This window comes from Oncorhynchus masou, chromosome 28 (assembly GCF_036934945.1).
Source record: "Oncorhynchus masou masou isolate Uvic2021 chromosome 28, UVic_Omas_1.1, whole genome shotgun sequence".
In the NCBI taxonomy this organism is placed as follows: Eukaryota; Metazoa; Chordata; class Actinopteri; order Salmoniformes; family Salmonidae; genus Oncorhynchus; species Oncorhynchus masou.
This window is the reverse complement of record NC_088239.1, coordinates 51599950-51619311: the sequence shown is the minus strand read 5'-3', so window position 1 is coordinate 51619311 and position 19362 is coordinate 51599950. Positions and strand designations below refer to the sequence as shown.

General features: G+C 41.4%; 2 protein-coding genes and 1 long non-coding RNA gene across 3 annotated transcripts; 1 reads left to right on the top strand and 2 right to left on the bottom strand.

Annotated features, from left to right (window-relative positions):
- Positions 1 to 64: 64 nt before the first annotated feature.
- On the bottom strand, positions 65 to 6417 carry ess2 (ess-2 splicing factor homolog). Its single transcript, XM_064942472.1, has 10 exons — positions 6002 to 6417; positions 4425 to 4593; positions 4225 to 4314; positions 3131 to 3297; positions 2845 to 2962; positions 2317 to 2450; positions 2053 to 2155; positions 1759 to 1868; positions 1545 to 1660; positions 65 to 877 (listed from the first exon to the last, which is right to left on the bottom strand). Exons 1-10 carry the CDS (start codon positions 6137 to 6139, stop codon positions 598 to 600), a joined length of 1425 nt encoding a protein of 474 aa, XP_064798544.1. The 5' UTR covers positions 6140 to 6417; the 3' UTR covers positions 65 to 597.
- A 3507-nt stretch (positions 6418 to 9924) lies between these two features.
- Positions 9925 to 17156, top strand: LOC135517840 (uncharacterized). Its single transcript, XR_010452085.1, has 4 exons — positions 9925 to 10059; positions 11793 to 11908; positions 15906 to 16030; positions 16318 to 17156. It is a non-coding gene; the product is annotated as an uncharacterized LOC135517840 (long non-coding RNA).
- LOC135518467 (homeobox protein goosecoid-2) lies at positions 12538 to 13518 on the bottom strand. The gene is made up of 3 exons (XM_064943642.1): positions 13266 to 13518; positions 12887 to 13116; positions 12538 to 12787 (listed from the first exon to the last, which is right to left on the bottom strand). The coding sequence occupies exons 1-3, from the start codon at positions 13516 to 13518 to the stop codon at positions 12710 to 12712; spliced, it is 561 nt and encodes a 186-aa protein (XP_064799714.1). The 3' UTR covers positions 12538 to 12709.
- Positions 17157 to 19362: the final 2206 nt, after the last annotated feature.

The following is a 19362-nucleotide window of genomic DNA, read 5'->3' as shown; positions in this document are numbered from 1 at the left end:
TTTTTCCCACCAAATTAGTTCCAAATAAATGAAGCATACATCTTTGTTAAGATTAACCATATAGATTTAGTTACATTTCTTCAGATTGAGTCTGCTATGATAAAAGGTGAGTGTCGACATTTCAGGTTTACAAACAAATCACTCGAAGGCATTTTTTAGGTTGAAAACTGAAATATATTGCAGAAAGAGGCATACAAAATAGAGGCTTACATGAACATATTTACAAAAATCAATGAAGCCTCATCGTAATATTCACTAAAATTCTAATCATTTTAGTCTATGTACAATTATGGGATCTCTCTGGAACCCACATATTTCAGTAATCCAGTCTTGGAAGGTTTCAAACACAGTACATGCTATGCCTTTCTTTCCAACATCCTAAGAACAGTAATGACCTGAGCTTTGCAACTATCCTTGAATTCAGAGTTTACATTTTGACTCTTTGCCCTTTGTGCACAGACTGTTCCAGTCATAAAAGTCCATAAAATCCAGAGGGAGGGCATGGGTTGGGGTAGAGAGAAACACCCCATGGCCAGTAATTTGCTTGAGTTCACTTCCTCAAGATAACTGTTCTTTCTCAATTTTGCTTTACCACGGTCAGAAGAAGTCAGAGGCTTTCCTCCTCTTGGGGAGCTGCAGTAGGTCGTCTGTGATGGACGCTGGGTCCTGGGAGGCAGGGGTCCTGGCTTTGCTTGGTGTCGGAGTGCCTGAGGGAGTGACTGGACCACCCAGGGGGGTTTTGGAGCCTGCTCCTCTGTGTGTGGGAGATGGTGTGTAGCTTGCCCTTAGAGCTTTATCTGTGTATTTGCTGGAGGTCCGGTTTACAAGCCTCTGAAGGGCAGGGGTCAATGCTGGGCTCAGGCCTTTTGGTGTGAGACTGCAAGACAGAAATTTGGTCAAAAATAATTAATACAATCATTTTTTTTTAATGACTAAGAATTGTGTATAACCAGTGGTGGAAAAAGTACCCAACTGGCATACTTAAGTAAAAGATACAGTAATAGAAAATGAGTCACCCAGTAAAATACTACTTGAGTAAAAGACTACAAGTATTTGGTTTAAAATATAGATAAGTATCAAAAGTAAAAGTATAAATCATTTCAAATTCCTTATATTAAGCAAACCTGCACTATTTTTATTTTTGGATAGCCACGGACACTCCAACACTGAGATCATTTACAAATGATGCATTTGTGTTTAGTGAGTACGCCAAATCAGATGCAGTAGGGATGACCTGGGATTTTCCCTTTAAGTGTGAATTGGACAATTTTCCTGTCCTGCGAAGCAGTCAGAATGTAGTAGTACTTTTGGGTGTCAGGGGAAATGTACGGAATAGAAAGTACATTATTTTCTTTAGGAATATAGTGAAGTAAAAGTAAAATGTAAAAAATATGAATAGTAAAAATACCCCCAAAGTACTTTACACCACTATGTATAACAAGAGGTCATAGAAATGAGCTGTGGAGGATTTTTTTTAAATCAGCTTTTGCTAAATACAAATTACCAAAGCAATGCACTTATGTAAATCATCCATCAGTTTTTACCTTGCAAGATTTTCTGTGACCTTTCGCAATGCTTCTTTCTTCTTTGCCCGGTTTTTGGCTGCAGCCTCATTGGCCATTTTCAAACCCAACCGCTCTCTTCTTCCTGGTTCTGGAATCTGTGTGTGAAATTCTCTCAGGTTAATAAATTATTTCAAAACAAACCATTTTGGGAAGAAATCTCAGCAAAACAAAAATAAAGAACTGTTAGTCATACCTTGAACGATGGGCCAATATTCCGCTCTTGAAACGGTGAGTCAGACCCATCCAAGCGAAAGGGGGTGCTCTCTATCTCTCCCCAGGTCATCAAGGGGGACTCAGCCATACCTGATAGGACAATATCAGGTTAGAGGAGTTTGGTTTTTATGCAGTTAAGTGTTTTATGGAAGCCTCTAACATCACCAAATGCTGGAAAAACATCTATTACCCAAAATATAAGTATTTTTGATAGTTATTTTCTAGTTGATAATATTGAAAATGATCTATACTTGAACATAACATAAATACTTACCTGGGGAAGGGCAGGGAGTTCCTTCAAACCCATATCCGTTAACATTAGGGGAATCCTGGGCATTAAGCTCTTTGCCATCTGGGCCTACTTTACCCTGTTTGAACTGGAGAAACACTAGCAATGTCAGAAATCATTCAGGATCAATCCACTTCGTCAGATCTTTAGATACCCTGATCTTAATATTTCTCAACTTTAAATCCCTTCACTAAAAATAGAATAAAACCATTTACTTAAAACCAATAACTTGTAAGACGAGGAAATTACCTGTGCATTAAGGGCTGCAGCCTGCTGAAGCTGGCATTTGTTAAGGGCTTTGCTGAAGGGGTCTCCCACAAAACGAGTGTTCTTGTGAATCACCTCCCTAGGCTTCTTGAAGAGGGTGTCATCATCCTTGACACCTTATTAAAAAAGATAAACTCAAGTAATTCAATCATGTAAGTACTAGCTTATCCTACACATGCAGTGCATTCGGAAAGTATTCAGACTGCTTCACTTTTACACATTGTGTGACGTTACAGCCTCATTCTAAAATGGATTAAACACATCTTTCCTCAATCTGCACACAATATCCCATAATGACAAAGCAAAAACAGGTATTTTGAATATTTGCAAATGTATTAAAATACATAAGTATTCAGACCCGTTACTCAGTACTTTGTTGAAGTTTTTTTGGAATGCACTGCATGGTGTTGGTAGGTGTGACTCCATGGTTTCATGCACCTCATTCAGAGCACATTAAATTCAAACAAGATAACAGGAGCATTTCTCATGCAGGAAAACATCAATCCTCACCCTCTGGATAGTACATAAGGGCATTCTTTGCTTTGTACTCCCAGGTCTCTAGTCCTGCCTTTACACACTCAAGGGCTTGCTTCTCTGATGACGGCAGGGCAAGGTTTTCTTCATGCCGCTAAAAACAACAATAATCTCTGTTAATTGAAGGCAAAAAATAACATTGCTTTCAAATCAAGACATAACACTCCATGAGCATTACACACTTACACATCTGAGTAGTGTGCAATTCACATCAACAAAACGAGAGTTCAAACTATCAAAGGAGCGATTACGCCAAGTGTACCTGTTTAAATTCAGCCTCCGCCTCATATAACCACGAATGCCTCAACTTCTCCTTGTCTTCTGCTAGAACCATGATCTGTTCAAAGGATGCATTATCCTCGCTTGTGTTCTTAGCCAGGAAACGATCAAGACATGGCAGCTCTTTCTCCTCATCTCCTTCCTTATTCACTACAAAATATCAACAAACACAGGGATTAAGTATTATTGCTGTAATTACATTTGCTACATAGATAGGAGGGGTTGAGTTGAAGGGTGGGATTAAAAACAACAAGATAACTAATGTAAAATATACCATGTCTGTAATATATATTTAGGTTCAGAACTTTTGTGAAGCAGCACTGTTTAAAATATATGGCAAAACAAATCAAACTGGATGGTCTTCAGAGATAGACGAGAGGGGTTGATGGTAGCTGAAGGATGGGATTAAAAAACAAACAAAAGCTAACTATTGTAAAATACATTGTGTCCGTAAAATGTATATATATACTGGTTGTAGAAGCCAAAGTGTTGTTGTCCATTAGTTTACTCCAATTAGGGGAGAGGTGGTAGGGTTAGGAGAAAATATATAGATTTTTTAAATATGGGGGATTGGAAGTGATGCAGACAATTACATTGATGGAAGCTACAATCTGCGGTATTAAAGCTGATCCAGACCCTAAAAATGTGTGTGTGTGTATGTATATATATAAAAAACAAACAAAGGTGCTCATATATATCAATAAAAAAAGTTATTTACATAGTACTATATAATAAATCAACTTTACAGAGTATCATGTCCCGTGTTGCTCAGTTGGTAGAGCATGGCACTTGCAATGCCAGAGTTGTGGGTATGATTCCCATGGGGGACCAGTACGAAAAAGTATGCCCTTACTACTGTAAGTTGCTCTGGATAAGAGCATCTGCTAAATTACTAAAATGTATTATATAATAAATCAACAATCCAATGACCACTAGATCGTAACAGAAGGAAGAGCTACTTTCTACATAGTCTTGAGAGCGAATGTAATAGTTTTCATAGTTAAAGTTTGGTGTCCTCAGACTGACTAGTGCTGTGAGTTGTGCCATTCTCAGTCACTATAGTGAACAATAACTTACCACAGTCTGCTCCTTTCTTGGTTTTGCCCAGTACAGAAGAGGGCGATCCAGGACGACCCTCTGGTGTCTCAAAAGAAGCTGGAGTAACATCTAAACAATCAAGTGGGGGGGATATTAGTATAACACCACTGCTGCATTCATAGACAACAAGTGCATTATGTGAAAAAGAGTATAGTGGACAGTTCACTTCTCTTACTCACATGGGGCATTGGAGAGTGGTGTGGACTTGGCTAAAGATGACCCATATTTAATGGATATCTCCCTCATCTTCCCAAGATCCCCATTTTCCTCAGCTTCAAGGTAGTCCTTCTGCGCTTGTAACTTTGTCACATCTGGAAAAAAGTCCCTCTGGATGATCTTCTCTAAATTCTGTTGAAAGTCATAAACAAGTTAGGAAGAAATTGGTAAATGTCAAAAGTATGTGGACACCCGCTCGTCAAACATCTAATTCCAAAATCATGGGCATTCATATGGAGTTGGTCCACCCCCCTTTGCTGCCGTAACATCCTCCACTCTTCTGGGAAGGCTTTCCACTAGATGATGGAACATTGCTGCGGGGACTTCAAGAGCATTAGTGAGGTCGAGCACTGATGTTGGGCGATTAGACCTGGCTCGCAATCAGTGATCCAATTCATTCTAAAGGTGTTTGATGGAGTTGAGGTCAGGGTTCTGTGCAGGCCAGTCAAGTTCTTCCACACCAATCTCAACAAACCATTTCTGTATGGACCTCACTTTGTGCAAGGGAGCATTGTCATGCTGAAACAGGAAAGGGCCTTCCCCAAACAGTTGCCACTAAGTTGGAAGCACAGAATTGTCTAGAATGTCATTGTATGCTGTAGTGTTAAGATTTCCCTTCACTGGAACTAAGGGGCCTAGCCCAAACCATGAAAAACATCCCCAGACCATTCTTTCTCATCCACCAAACTTTACAGTTGGCATGCATTGGGGCAGGTAGCATTCTCCTGGCATTTGCCAAACCCTGATTCATCCATCGGACTGCCGGATAGTAAAGCATGATTCATCACTCCAGAGAACGATATTCCACTGTTTCAGAGTCCAATGGTGGCAAACTATACAACACTCCAACCGCCACTTGATATTGTGCGTGATGATCTTAGGCTTGTGTGCAGCTGCTCGGCCATGGAAACCCATTTCATGAAGCGTCCAGCAAACCGTTCTTGCTGATTTTGCTTCCAGGGGCTGTTTGGAACTCAGTAGTGAGTGTTGCAACGGACAGACAATTTTTACGTGATACGCGCTTCTGCACTCGGCAGTCCAGTTCTGTGAGCTTGTGTGGCCTATCACTTCATGGCTGGGCCGTTGTTGCTTCACAATGACAGCACCTACAGTTGACCGGGGCAGCTCTAGCAGGGCAGAAATTTGATTAACTTGTTGGAAAGGTTGCATCTTATGATGGTGCCACGTTGAAAGTCACTGAGCTCTTCAGTAAGACCATTCTACTGCCAATGTTTCCCTATGGAGATTCCATGGCTGTGTGTTCGGTTTTATATACATGTCAGCAACGGGTATGGCTGAAATTGCCGAATCCTCTCGTTTGAAGAGGTGTCTACATACTTGTGTATAACACCACCAGTATGTGTGTTTAATCACATTTACCTGTATTGACCTTTTAAAAAAAACTAATATTTGCACTAACACTATAGGCTTACTGCATTATAAGCCAGCTGCAGGTAACGTTAGGATATAATCTGCACTGGCTAGCTAACGTTACCTACTGTAATATAACTCAGCTGTCTGTTCCACAACGGTAGGTTACCTCTATGTAGTTCTCTTCATCGAGCACCTTTCGATTTGTTTTCTTTGTTTCCTCGGGTGGCTGTCGAAGAGCAACTGTTGTTACAGGATTAGCTGGGACAAGGGTTCCAGACATCAGCGCCTTTCCAAATCCTTCCATTGTCGGTGGCTACTAGAAGCTAGAGAAATGCTCTGGGGCCTTGGCTTCTGTTTGTTAGCTAACGTCAGCTAGCTAGACCAAACCTCGCTGGAAAAACACGGATTATTTTAAAAAAACGGTTATAAACTCTAAAGAGCCCCTGAAAATAGACGTCTGTGAATACCTTACTTTCATTCGCGTAGTAAAACTACCAAGAGTTCTTCGCTAATGTTTTGCTAATCAAGGAACCTCATGCGAACAACGTACACAACTCGACTGCGTGACTTCATCCGAAATTCTTCTTCTTCGATTATATTTAAGGCTGGTTGGTATCCAATAAATATTGCATTACCGCCACCTACTAGACTGGAGTTGGTGGCAGCGTATAAATAAGTGCCATAAATAAATAACACACTCCACTATTTAAATCTATTTAGTCCTACTTCAGGCCAACAGCCTGAAAGGATGGGACACCACCACTTAGCACTCTGTAACTCTTCTAACATCAAATCTTGTACAGCCAAATACCTCTCTGCAGCCTCCACCACAACCTATATTTTCTGTGATTGATGTCCCATCCCTGCAGTACAGTTGATAACCATTGTTTAAATGCCAAGTCCAATCTTACTGAAACATACAGTACCAGTCAAAGGTTTGGACACACCTACTCATTCAAGGGTTTTTCTTTATTTTTACTATTTTCTACATTGTAGAATAATAGTGAAGACACCAAAACTATGAAATCACGTATTGACCCAAAAAGTGGTAAACAAATCTAAATTTGTTTTATATAAGGTGCCACCCCTTGCCTTGATGACAGCTTTGCACACTCTTGGCATTCTCTCAACCAGCTTCACCTGGAATGCTTTTCCAACAGTCTTGAAGGAGTTCCTACATATGCTGAGCACTTGTTTGCTGCTTTTCCTTCTTTCTGAGGTCCAACTCATCCCAAGCCATCTCAAATGGGTTGAGGTCAGGTGGTTGTGGAGGCCAGGATATCTGATGCAGCACTACATCACTCTCCTTCTTGGTCATAGCCCTTACACAGCCTGGAGGTGTATTGGGTCACTGTCCTGTTGAAAAACAAATGTCCATTGTTCTTGTTTCTTGGCCCAATCAAGTCTCTTCTTCTTATTGGTGTCCTTTAGCAGTGGTTTCTTTGCAGCAATTTGACAATTAAGGCCTGATTCACGCAGTCTCCTCTGAACAATTGATGTTGAGATGTGTCTCTTACTTGAACTCTGAAGCATTTATTTAGGCTGCATTTTCTTAGGCTGGTAACTGTAATGAACATATCTTCTGCAGCAGAGTTAACTCTGGATCTTCCTTTCCTCCTCATGAGAGCCAGTTTCATCATAGCGCTTGATGGTTTTTGTGACTGCACGTAAAGAAACTTTCAAAGTTCTTGAAATTTTCCGCATTGACTGACCTGATGTCTTAAAGTAATGATGGATTGTAATTTTTCTTTGCTTATTTTAGCTGTTCTTGCCATAATATGGACTTGGTCTTTTAACAAATAGGGCTATCTTTTGTATACCACCCCTACCTTGTCAAAACACAACTGATTGGCTCATTAAGAAGGAAAGAAATTCCACAAATTAGGTTTTAAATATATATATATATATATCCCATTTAGCAGACGCTTTTGTCCAAAGCGACTTACAAGTCGGCTGGGGCCACTACTTTTACATATGGGTGGTCCTAGCGGGAATCGAACCCACGACGCTTGGCGTTGCAAGCGCCATGCTCTACCGACTGAGCCACACAGGACTCACAAGCCACACCTGTTAATTGAAATGCATTCCAGGTGACTACCTCATGAAGCTGGTTGAGAGAATGCGAAGCGTGTGCATAGCTGTCATCAAGGCAAAGTGTGGCTTCTTTGAAGAATCTCAAATATAAAATATGATTCCATTTCTTATTTCATAGTTTTAATGTCTTCATTGAGTAGGTGTGTCCAAACCTTTGACTGGTACTGTATATAAACATATATTTAATTACCCTATCAACTAACTCTATACTCATTAAAACCCATCACCTTATTCCACTACTTTAATAACCCTATCCGATCCTACCCCAGGCCAATGGCCTGAGAGGACAGGACACTACCACACGCTGTAACTCTTCTGAAGTCAAAACTCATACCCCCAAGTACTTCTCCGTAGCTGCCACCACAACATCTATTTTCAGTGATTTACGTTCCATTTCTGGGGCACAGTTGATAACCATTGCTATGAACTCATAGAAGCCAACCTTACTGAAGCATATATCACTCATTGGCCTATCCTTCTGTGTTGGCACAGATCTACTATTCACAGGATCCCTCACCCTTGACCCATCCTCCTGTACTTTCTTCACTGCCTCAGCATATGAGACTTCTGCACTACTCTGATTCTAGCCACCTCAACCTGCCTCTCTCGCACCGGACACTTCCGATCCCCAGCAACATGGGAACCTCTACAGTTGACACACAAACTTTATCCGACCAAACTACACAATCCTCTATCCAATGCCCTCCTGCACACTTCCCACATCTTAGAATCTCCCTCCTACACACAGCTGCTACATGACCATAAGCATTGCAACTAAAGATTCTTTCTCAAAATTCAAAAGGACTGACGGTGACTCCTCTGTTTCACCATACTCAGCACTGGGTCTGCGTTACACCAAACGACAGGCGTCACAAACACCGTGAATCTTCAACTTCAATTGCTCCATCCTCACACGTAACACTACCCCAGAAACCACTCCTTTCAATGGTGCCCTGTTCCTAGGAGCAAAGCATGAAACAGATCTTGACCCAAGTTGCGTGACATGGAGCGCCCGCTCCCTCTGGTCAGAAGAAACACAAACACATATCATAAGCCAGCAGGTCACCTTCACTGATTCAACTGCACCCAACTCCTTTCCCACTATGTCTTGTTTTGCACAAAATAAGCAAATTAAGTCAGACAGGATCTTTCTAAACGTAGCTCTTTATTAGCTAGCTATAACTGGCATGTTCATGTGTCTCCGGCCATGATCAACTGAAAATGACTACCGTCGTATCGGAGCACAGTATGATATGATGGTAGATTGCAACCAATTACAATTCAGTATGTTGATACATGAATATTACATCCCCCTTCTATAAAAAAGAAAAATGTTCGACATATGTTCTCTGTAGTTTGAACTCAAGGTAAGTAACCATTTAAACTGCATACTGGACCAACTGCATCAGCATAACAGACTCTGAAACAATGATTCAGCATACTGTTACTTTTAGAACAAAGATTTCTCAGCAACTCAGCTTTTCACTGTATCAATGACATCTCAACATTTCAAACAAATACAACACCAAAGCATTTCAACTATACCCTTTGACATTTCACAGGTATAGGACAGCTCTAGGCTTGACCTCTCTTCCTGACCTTGTGTGATATGATGCTGAGCAAGCTTCTATGTCAGTCAACCATTCTTGTGGTATTGCAGGTAAGTATGGTTTATGTTGCGTGTGTGTTTAGTCCATCGCATTCTCTTTCAGGGAAACAGTTAATCTCGTCAGTGTGTTGTTCTTTTGTGGTCAGTAGGTGATGACGATTACGGTGGTACACCGCTCCTTCTGCGGTGCGGACGTGATATGAATGTTCAGTGTCAGCTGGCTGGATGACGACTGCTGGCTTCTAGTGGCCATGCTCCAGGATTCTAACTGACTCTCCGTTGTTCAGTGGTGGCAGTGGTCTAGCTGACCTGACGTAGTATCGCTTCTGGTGTTGTTGTCTCTGTGCACGCTTTGCATGCATTTCCTTGTAGCTGACGACCTCAGGTTGGAGCTGCTGGTTGATGCTGGATTGAGCAAAGCGGCTCATCAACTCATCTGCGGCTCATCTGCGGCTCATCAACAGCTGGGCTGGTGATTTGAAGTTGTCAACTGGGGTGTTGCGGTATTCAAGGAGACTGAGGTAGGGGTCTCTCTTGTCTGCTTTTGCTTTATCCATGAGTGATTTAGCAATTTGCACAGATTTTTCAGCAAGGCCATTACTTTGAAGGTAATGTGGGCTTGTGGTGGGTGACGTGTTTGAACTCCCATGCTTTTTTGAAGGATTCAAATTCCTTTGATTTGTCAGCTATTAAAGTCTCTACAATGCCACGTCTGGCAAAGGCTGCTTTCAGCTTGTGGTTCACAGCTGCAGGTGTGGTGCTGTGAAGCTTGTCGAGTTCGAAGTATCTGCAGTAGTATTCCACTGTTACGATGTAGTCCTCGTTGTTCCAGGTGAACACACCGGTTGCCACAACCTGCCAGGGTCAGTCTGGGATACAGTGAGGTAACATTGGCTCTTCGGTGTTTGAGGGGAGTCATTCAAGACAGGTAGGGCATTTACCAACAATGTCCTCTATTTGCTTGCACATTCCGGCCAAAACAAAATGTCCCGCTCTTTTCCATGCCCACGTGTCCAGCATGGATATTCCGTTGATCTGTGATAGTTCATCACGATGGTTCCATTGTCACGCCTTGACCTTAGAGGTCCTTTTTATGTCTCTATTTGGTTTGGTCAGGGTGTAATTTGGGGTGGGTATTCTATGTTCTATTATTTGTATTTCTATGTTTTGGCCGGGTAGGGTTCTCAATCAGGGACAGCTGTCTATCGTTGTCTCTGATTGAGAACCATACTTAGGTAGCCCTTTTGCCTACTTGTCTTTGTGGGAAGTTGTCTTTGTTTGTTGGCACTATAGCTTCACAGTTGGTTTTTATCATAATAATAAAAGGAATATGTATGCTCACCACGCTGCACCTTGGTCCAGTTCATTCGACAGCCGTGACATCCATCCTGTATGACTTTCCTCAGCTGTGTGAGTTGTGTCCTTTTCTGTTTTGCCGCTCAGATCTTCTTCAGTTTTGTGTCACTAACTGGTAAGTTGCTATACACAGTGTGGACCTGCATGTCCATGTCTTCACTGAGGGTGCTGTCCTTGTAGGTAAAACTTCCCGGAGAGTGTCTGCAACAGGCATGTCTTTGCCTGGCATGGTGAGTGATTGTGAAGTTGTAATTTTGTAGTTGAAGAATCATTCTCTGTAGCCTTGGCTGGGCTAGCGATTTCCTTATGACTGACTCATGGGGCTTGTGGTTGGATTCCACAATGACTTGTCGTCCATAGTCGTCCTGATGGAAATGCTTAGATCCTAACAGAATGGCATACAGCTCCTTTTCGATTTGAAAGTAGTTGATTTCACTACTCTCAAAGAGATTTGGAAGAATAGCCGATGTGCTTTCCTTCTTGCAGTAGCACTGCACCTAGTCCATACTTCAACACATCCACTTGGAGTCTGAGCTCTTTGTTAGGGTCGTCGTAGGTGAGGATTGGTCTTGGTTCTCTTGTGATCAAGTCTTTCCCTTTCCGGAAAGCAATGTCGTGTTGCTTGTCCCAGAGGAACTCACTGGACTGCTTTAGCAGCTGACGCAGGGGTGCATTAGCATAGGCGAGGCTGGGTGCGAACTTTGCTAAGTAGTTGACCATGCCAAGCACTGTTTCCAACTCTGTGAGGTTCTTTAGTGGCCCCATTTCCTTTATAGCTGAGATCTTCTGTGGGTCTGGCTTGATTCCATTCGCTGGGAGATGTCCGAAGTAGCTGACCTCTGTAGCACCGACTAAGTGTCCATGTGTTGTAACTGTCTCCTTTTTCACCGATCCACAGGAGCAGGTAGCTTCACTTCTCCTCTTTCCTTCAGAGGACCAGTGAACATTATCTACACATGCTGTTGAACCTACCCACTGCATGGCGGAGGTTTGTAGACCGCCAGTCCATTCGAGGTGAAGGAACTCCAGCAAAATCCATATTTTCGTCCTTTTACTCTTGACACCATGTCTTGTTTTTCACACTTTGTACAAAATAATACAATGCAGTACGACAGGATTTTTCTCAACGTAGCTCTTTATTAGCTAGCTATAACTGGCACGTTCATGTGTTGCCGGCCATGATCAACTGAAAATGACCTCACGACCTGGATGGTAATTAACCAATCATAGCGCAGTATGATACAACCGTAGAAAACAATTAAAATACAGTATGTTGACATATGACTGTTACACCACCCACCCTGAATCCAAAAATGTCACTTCTACTGGACCAAACATTTCTTTATCATAACCATGTTTATCAATACAAGCTCCTTACAACACCTTCTATCCCTTCCATTTCACCTCTAGAGCTGGCGTCCAGCTCACTCTGTTTGAATTTGACACCAATCTTCCTCAACATACCTTCCTTCTTTTTGCTAGCTTCAACAGATTCAAATCCATCCTCCGTCTCCCTTAGTCTTTTTAACCTCCTCTCTCTTTCCCTCCAATCCTCTTCCCGACTCGTGAAAATGTGTAACTCTTCCAAGCCAAAATCTACTTTTAGCCTCCAAGAGACATGCAAAGCCCTGTACTCCCTCTACTTCAAACTCGAGCCTCCTTTCTACTCCCATTATCCAGCGACAATTTCTCCGTCACCCGAAATGTCAGTCAGTGACGCTTTTAGAATTATTCTAGCCTTCATCATTGTATTGGATAAAGTATCCAAAAATGTCTAGAAAATATCTACAAGTGCATAATACGGTACACCATTTTCTAGTCTTCCAGGTCTTGCACACCAAATGCTGTTCTTTTTTGTCGCCTCCACTTCGCTCTTCGGTTTTTAAACCATACCTATCGAAATAAAGGTAAATTAGGCTACATTGACAAACCGTTTTATTAAAACTTAATGAAACAAACATATTTAGAAACTGACAAACACAAGGCGCTTACCTCTACTCGCTCTTCGCGTAAATGAGTGCGTTGTGCCAGTTTTTCCCTCGCGTTAACATCTGGATACTGGTTCTGAAGGAATAGCTCCTCCAGAGCATCCAGCTGGTCCTCAGTGAATATGGTGCGGTGTCGCCGTGTTCGCCTCTGGACCTGACTGAAGGACTGCTCCTCTCTGTTAGTGTTTCCGCATGGCTCTGGAAACATTCTTCTGGACCATGCATACTGCCAAGCTGAATTAAAATAACTTTACATGTAAGTGTTTGGCACACTGATTTCAGGTCAACGCATAAACGTCTATACACCTACCTGGCTAATGGTAAAAACAACTGATCTGCTAGACATAATCATCAAACAAACATGTCATAGGTTTAGGTCTTACTTTCAGGAGGATAGTCAGCCTGGAACACCTCTCCACAGTGGGAGCAGTACCAGCAGCATGAGCAGGTGTGCTGTGGAGGTTCTATGTGGCTCCCAGCAGGAATACTCTCTGATCTTACTCCATCCTCACCTGGTACAGTGTTGTGGGTTGCACCAGACTGCCTGCTCTCCTCATTGTTAATTGGAAATCTGTTCAGTATATTGTCAATGGTGAATGGAAACTTCTGTCTCTCCATCCTACTTGACCCCTCCATGACAAGATTTCTGCCCAAAGAATTCACTTTAAATTCAACCTCGTGTTTAAAGTGCCAGCCAAGGAAGTCAGTTAATGCTTTTGGGTGAAGCATATACCTTATTGTGGCTCATTCTCCACTGTGCTGAACCACAGACACACTCATTCTGATTTTATAACAGAAATTTAGGAAGAAAAAAAAGGACATAATCCCCCTATGGACTAGACAAATACAAAATGATTTAAACTTAATTCCCAGCTAATCTGGGCAGTTTTGTGAGGGGGTTAGGGAGGATGGGACTTCAGCTAATCTGGCCCCATTGCTTTGCTTTCTGAAAAATAAATCAGATTTCTCTGTATTAAATTAGGGGTAGAGAGCTTCTAAGATCCTTATTGTTGTGGTTTTAGAGAAAAATAGATTGCTTGGTATTAGAAACCTGGTCTTAAAGATGAACCCTTTGGTGTAACCAAGGACCTATTGGGGATTAGCCCCTGAATTTGAACACTTGCAGTCCTCGTTGATTTGTGCTCGGAGTTTATTCCTAGACACGGTTTTCAATCAATCTGAATCATACAGTTCCAATAAAATGTTTACAATCATTATTTATCCATTAAATAGAGACAATAGAATTTGGTGATGTTTGTTTGTTGCTGTCACAGTACCAATCCTCACCACACAACACACATGGCAGGCTGGGAGCAGCAAATGGTCAGCTGTAGAGCAGCGTGTGTTCATCATGTTTGAGCATTACAGCCATTCACAAAGGGAGCATATTCAGAGGTGAAATATAATTCAAAATGTACAGGTATGGATAGCCAAGGCTTCTGACAATCTCTCTCTGTTAGTATTCACAGCATGAGAACTAGACCTTATCTATGAAGTGCAGTCATTCATCCTGACTTTTCTGACAATGTGCACGGCTGAGGTAAAGCTATTACAGGTTGTATTTATTCTCCAACAAATCCTTTGATTTCATATAAGGCAACACAACACCTTTTTATCAAGGAATTAATGGATTTTCAAAATCTGTCCTAAGCTCCTCAGATAAGGGTTTTTTGAAAACAGATAACAATAAACATCACCTCATCCCTTTCACTAGGGTTTAATGGCCAGCAGATTGTTGATGTATAGTTTTTAGAGCTGTTGAGATAGCTATCTCTGGTCTTTGTGATTTTTTTCAATGAAAGACATTGTATCACATCCACATAGGTTTAATGGTGTTAAATTCATTACTGGGGATTAGTATGATAGAAGCACCTTATATTGTTGTTGTCAAAGGCAATTGGTTTGTAAAAACTTTGAATCATCTTGTGGAAAATATAAAATAAACATAAAACACATCCTTGCCCAACGGCACAACCTAATGGTGTAAGATCTAGCCGGAAGATAGGTTTGACCAATATTATTTTCTAGACTGCAAGAGGTTAAGCATAACTTCTGAACTAAATAGCTGAGAAATTACATGGATGTAAATGAAATAATACTCCGTGTTTGCAGTTACCAGCAGCCAATTATTAGGCGGATCAGGGTTATTTATGAACCCTGAATGTGGTGCCAAATTATTGAAATTGTCACATATTTTCAAGTGAATGTGGAATGGTTTGCATACGGTTCAGTAAGCCTAGCCTGTAATAAAACAGTGTGAGGCAGATTACGAAACTGCTGCAATGCCACCTAAGCGCTATTGAATGAGTTGGATAATACGTTCTTTAACTCGAACATGAAAATCAAAACAAGTTTTGGCCAAACACATGTCCCAAGGTGAGGAATGTGATTGAGTACAAGGATTTGACATTGCTGTGTGGAATGTGTTCAACGTTCCTTCCCCTATGCTGAGGGGGAAAAGGACTATTCTGCTCTCTGGAGATGCTCAAGCCATGAGACTGATTTCTTAAACATTTTATCGAATAGAAAGTGAAATAGGGTGGCTATATGTGAGGCTATACACTATATAGTCCTAGTGGTGCCTTTAGTGAAAATTGGGGAATTAAACATCAGTAGACTGTAAAAAGTCATTTGTTCTGCTAACTCCATTTTGTTTTTTTGTGGAAACCCGTTGCCTAGAACTATTCAAGTAACCCAACTGAAGGTATGCAGTGTTCAGTACTTAAAGGGACATCGTATTTGTCAGTTCCCCAGCTATGTGCCCAGCTTCTGCATTAATGTTTGTATGTTGTTGTTACCCGTGTGCTGACGCTGTTCCTGTCTTGTTACCTGTCTGTTCCACATTAAACGTTCAGCTCCCGTACCTTCTTCTCATCTCCAGCGTCATTTCAATCAAATATGTTTTTTTGCCTCACAGGTGATATGGATAATTACATTTATTTCAGGGTCTTTGTTAAACTCTCTGTAATCTTAACTTTCTAAATTGACACACCTTCATGCTGTCTGTTGTGTACCTCTGTTAGGATGCCTTCTTTTCAGTGGGGCCCAATACAATGGAGAGCTGCAGGTGACAAGTCAGTGGCCAGAGGTGCCTGAACTGGCTGAAAGCAGTCAGAGGTCTTAACAGTTCACCTTGGCATTGAAGAAGGTAAAACTTTTTCAGTGTTTTTAGATTTTTCTTTTTCAAAACATTTGAATATCTGGTTTTTTATTTATTATTATAGGTCAGTAGTCCAACAGATTTTTTAGTACAATGCCCACAAATACATGATATCAAGCCATTTGCAGGTTCAGCTGTAAACAATACAATCTTTGAATAGATGGAATGTAAAGGGAAGGTGTGATCTGCAGAGATGATGCCTGCTTCTCTCTACACTGCTTAATGTCCACATTTTGTGTCCCTTGCTTGTTGGGGCTACTTTGCTTTTTTCTTAGGAGGACCTTGGGATCACAATTATTACCCCAACCCAGAAGACCCAGAGAGCCTATGGTGCTTTGTTATTGCCAAGAGGACTATACAAAGACAAACTTCTGCCAGCGACCTCTGCCACTGTATATTTGATTATCTACACTCAGATTCTGGGGCCTGGTGTGAAGAGCGCTCTCTAATGATAACTTGATTGTTTTCAACCCTATTATTTGAGGTCAATCAGTTGGTCATCAACTTGGTCTCATGTGTTTTGGTGGGAAAGCTTTTCACGTACCACCACAATTTCTAATCTCACAAAACAAAGTGACGGCCTTGACTTATACACAACACACGTGCATGTTTTTAGAAATAAAGCTAATAATTCCCCTCAGTGGGACAGCATTATCAGTGGCATACCGACATTTCACAGTGCAGTTTTATAGCCATAATCATGCTATTCTACACATTTTACAATGAGGATGAGAGAATTTTTAATTTTCAAGGTAATTTCATGCAATTCTGCATACATTGCCATAGGGCAGAGGAAAAGTTGTAGTTTTATAGCTTATCTCGTGCTATTCTACACATTTTGCAATGAGAATGAGATCAAATGTTGCAGTTGTACTATTATGTTGCAATATCTCTCTGTTCTCATAGTTTTTCTAACTAGGTACTGGAACTGGAGAATATTTTTATAATGTTCTCCCACAAAGGTATCTGCCCTGTCCAGAGTAACCTACTCTCTCCCTTATCTGACAGCCAGAGTTGCTAATCCCTTCACCCTTTCTCATGTCTGTTAGCTAGCTAACTACAAATGCATTTCGAGTTTGTGTTTTTCATTTACAATGATAAATACATCAAGATAGCTAACAAGCTAATATGAAGTTAGCTGGTTATATTTAATTCAATTAGCTAGCTATACAGTATGTAAAGTTAGCTAGCTAGCTAACATTACAATATCAACTCATTTAAAAATAATAATAATAATATATGTCTAAGTGAAAATATCTTTCACTGTGATATTTGTAAGTGTATCTCCAAATTCCAGGTTGTCTTAGGTTATGTCTTAGCACCATCCCTACAGAAAATGTTTGACCTCTGTCATTGCCAACAAAGGGTATATAACAAAGTATTGAGATAAACTTTTGTTATTGACCAAATACTTATTTTCCACCATAATTTGCAAATAAATTCATTAAACATCCTACAATGTGATTTTCTGGATTTTTTTCATTTTGTCTGTCATAGTTGCAGTGTACCTATGATGGAAATTACAGGCCTCTCATCTTTTTAAGTGGGAGAACTTGCACAATTGGTGGCTGACTAAATACTTTTTTTGCCCCACTGTGTGTGTGTGTGAATATATATGAATATATATGAATGTGCAAGTAGAGATACTGGGCAGCAAAGGAGCAAGATAAATAAATAAATACATTATGGTGATGAGGTAGTTGGATGGGCTATTTACAGATGGGCTATGTACAGGTGCAGTGATATGTGAGCTGCTCTGACAGCTGGTGCTTAAAGCTATGCAGCAGTTATGTGAATGGATATTAAACAGGGACCTGTTTGGGTCTTTATACCCACAAGCCAGAAGCTCAGGAGCCAGCAGGAACAAAAGGCAAGTAAGCGGGGGCTGCAGTGGATCAATTTGCCTCTCTCTGCCTTCTGCAACCTGACATGTGAAATGGTAGATGAGAATACGGTGGCAGCCTGTGTCCAACAGACACCTGCTGAAGAGGACAGAGTGTGGGAGGAAGGGGAGGGGAACGGGAAGGTGGAAAGAGTGGGTAGGGAAAGGGATGGTGGAAAGAGTGGGTGGGGAAAGGAGGGTGGAGGGTGGGGACCCACTAATGAACCAGGCTGGTACCCCTGCGGTGTGAGAGGAGCTGGGTGGATAGATGTGTTGTGGAATGATGCCATTTCTCTCTATTTTTCAAATGCTGTTTTTGAACACCGCATGTAACAACTGAAATGCCATATGTGAATGGTCAATTAATGGGAATGGTACAGAGGTTTTGGACTGCTTGGACTGACTACACACAATGAAGACTTTAGAGTTGTATGAGCAACAGAAGATGTATCAACACAAGCATGTAATTATGTTTCTCCAGTGGTAAAGGCTTGTACTGTGTGTTGAAATAAATGCTAGTAGAGGCCTACAGTACTTATACTAAACAAAAATATCAACCCAACATGCAACAATTTCAACAATTTTACTGAGTTACAGCTTATATAAGGAAATCAGTCAATTAAAATAAATAAATTAGGCCCTAATCTGTGCATTTCACATGACTGGGCAGGGGCACAGCCATGGGTGGGCCTGGGAGGGCATAGTCCCAGCCAGGCCCAGCCAATCAGAATACATTTTTCAGCACAAAAGGGCTTTATTACAGACAGAAATACTTGTCAGTTTCATCAGCTGTCCGACTGGTTGGTCTCAGACGATCCCGCAGGTGAAGAAGCCGGATGTGGAGGTTCTGGCGTGTTTACATGTGGTCTGCGGTTGTTAGGTCAGTTGGACATACAGCAAAATTCTCTAAAACGACGTTGGAGGCAGTTTATAGTAGAGAAATTAACATTACACTCTCTGGCAACAGCTCTGGTGGACTTTCCTGTAGCTCCACTAATGTCTGGGCTGATATGCCAGTTGTCATATGACACAATCAGATTTTTTTTTTTTATGGAAATAATAGGCTACTGCTGCATGAAATGAGACAAAACATGAGCACCGATTTTCCGCTAGCCTGTTTGCACTTCATCTAATATAATAATTTGCTTAGCTATAGCCTAGGACTAATGTCTGGTCAATTATTTATATTTGAGAGTTAGGTTGACACTGATGAGCCCACCTTCAGGACAGGTGTCCCAGAGATGGTATATCATGCTGCCAAATCCTTTGGTTGTGTCCTCTCTCTAAGTATTCAGAACACGAGATTGTACTGCCCTCTTGTGATGAGTAGGCATATGACAGATAAAGGGAGACAGGTAGCGCAGGGACACGCATATGCGGCAGCGGATCCGCTGGCGATATTCTGTACAGTACATACCGCTTTGACGTAACCACGCGC

Bases quoted from the DNA above. Each gene is read 5' to 3' on its own strand.
- LOC135518467 (XM_064943642.1), bottom strand. From the start codon at position 13,518: ATGGAGGGGTCAAGTAGGATGGAGAGACAGAAGTTTCCATTCACCATT. The intron at 13,117-13,265 runs GTAAGACCTAAA...ATTTTAATTCAG, and splicing joins GGCTGACTATCCTCCTGAAA to CTTGGCAGTATGCATGGTCC. The intron at 12,788-12,886 runs GTAAGCGCCTTG...TTATTTCGATAG, and splicing joins TACGCGAAGAGCGAGTAGAG to GTATGGTTTAAAAACCGAAG.
- ess2 (XM_064942472.1), bottom strand. From the start codon at position 6,139: ATGGAAGGATTTGGAAAGGCGCTGATGTCTGGAACCCTTGTCCCAGCT. The intron at 4,594-6,001 runs GTAACCTACCGT...GACTTTCAACAG, and splicing joins ATGAAGAGAACTACATAGAG to AATTTAGAGAAGATCATCCA. The intron at 2,963-3,130 runs GTACACTTGGCG...TGTTGTTTTTAG, and splicing joins CGGAGGCTGAATTTAAACAG to CGGCATGAAGAAAACCTTGC.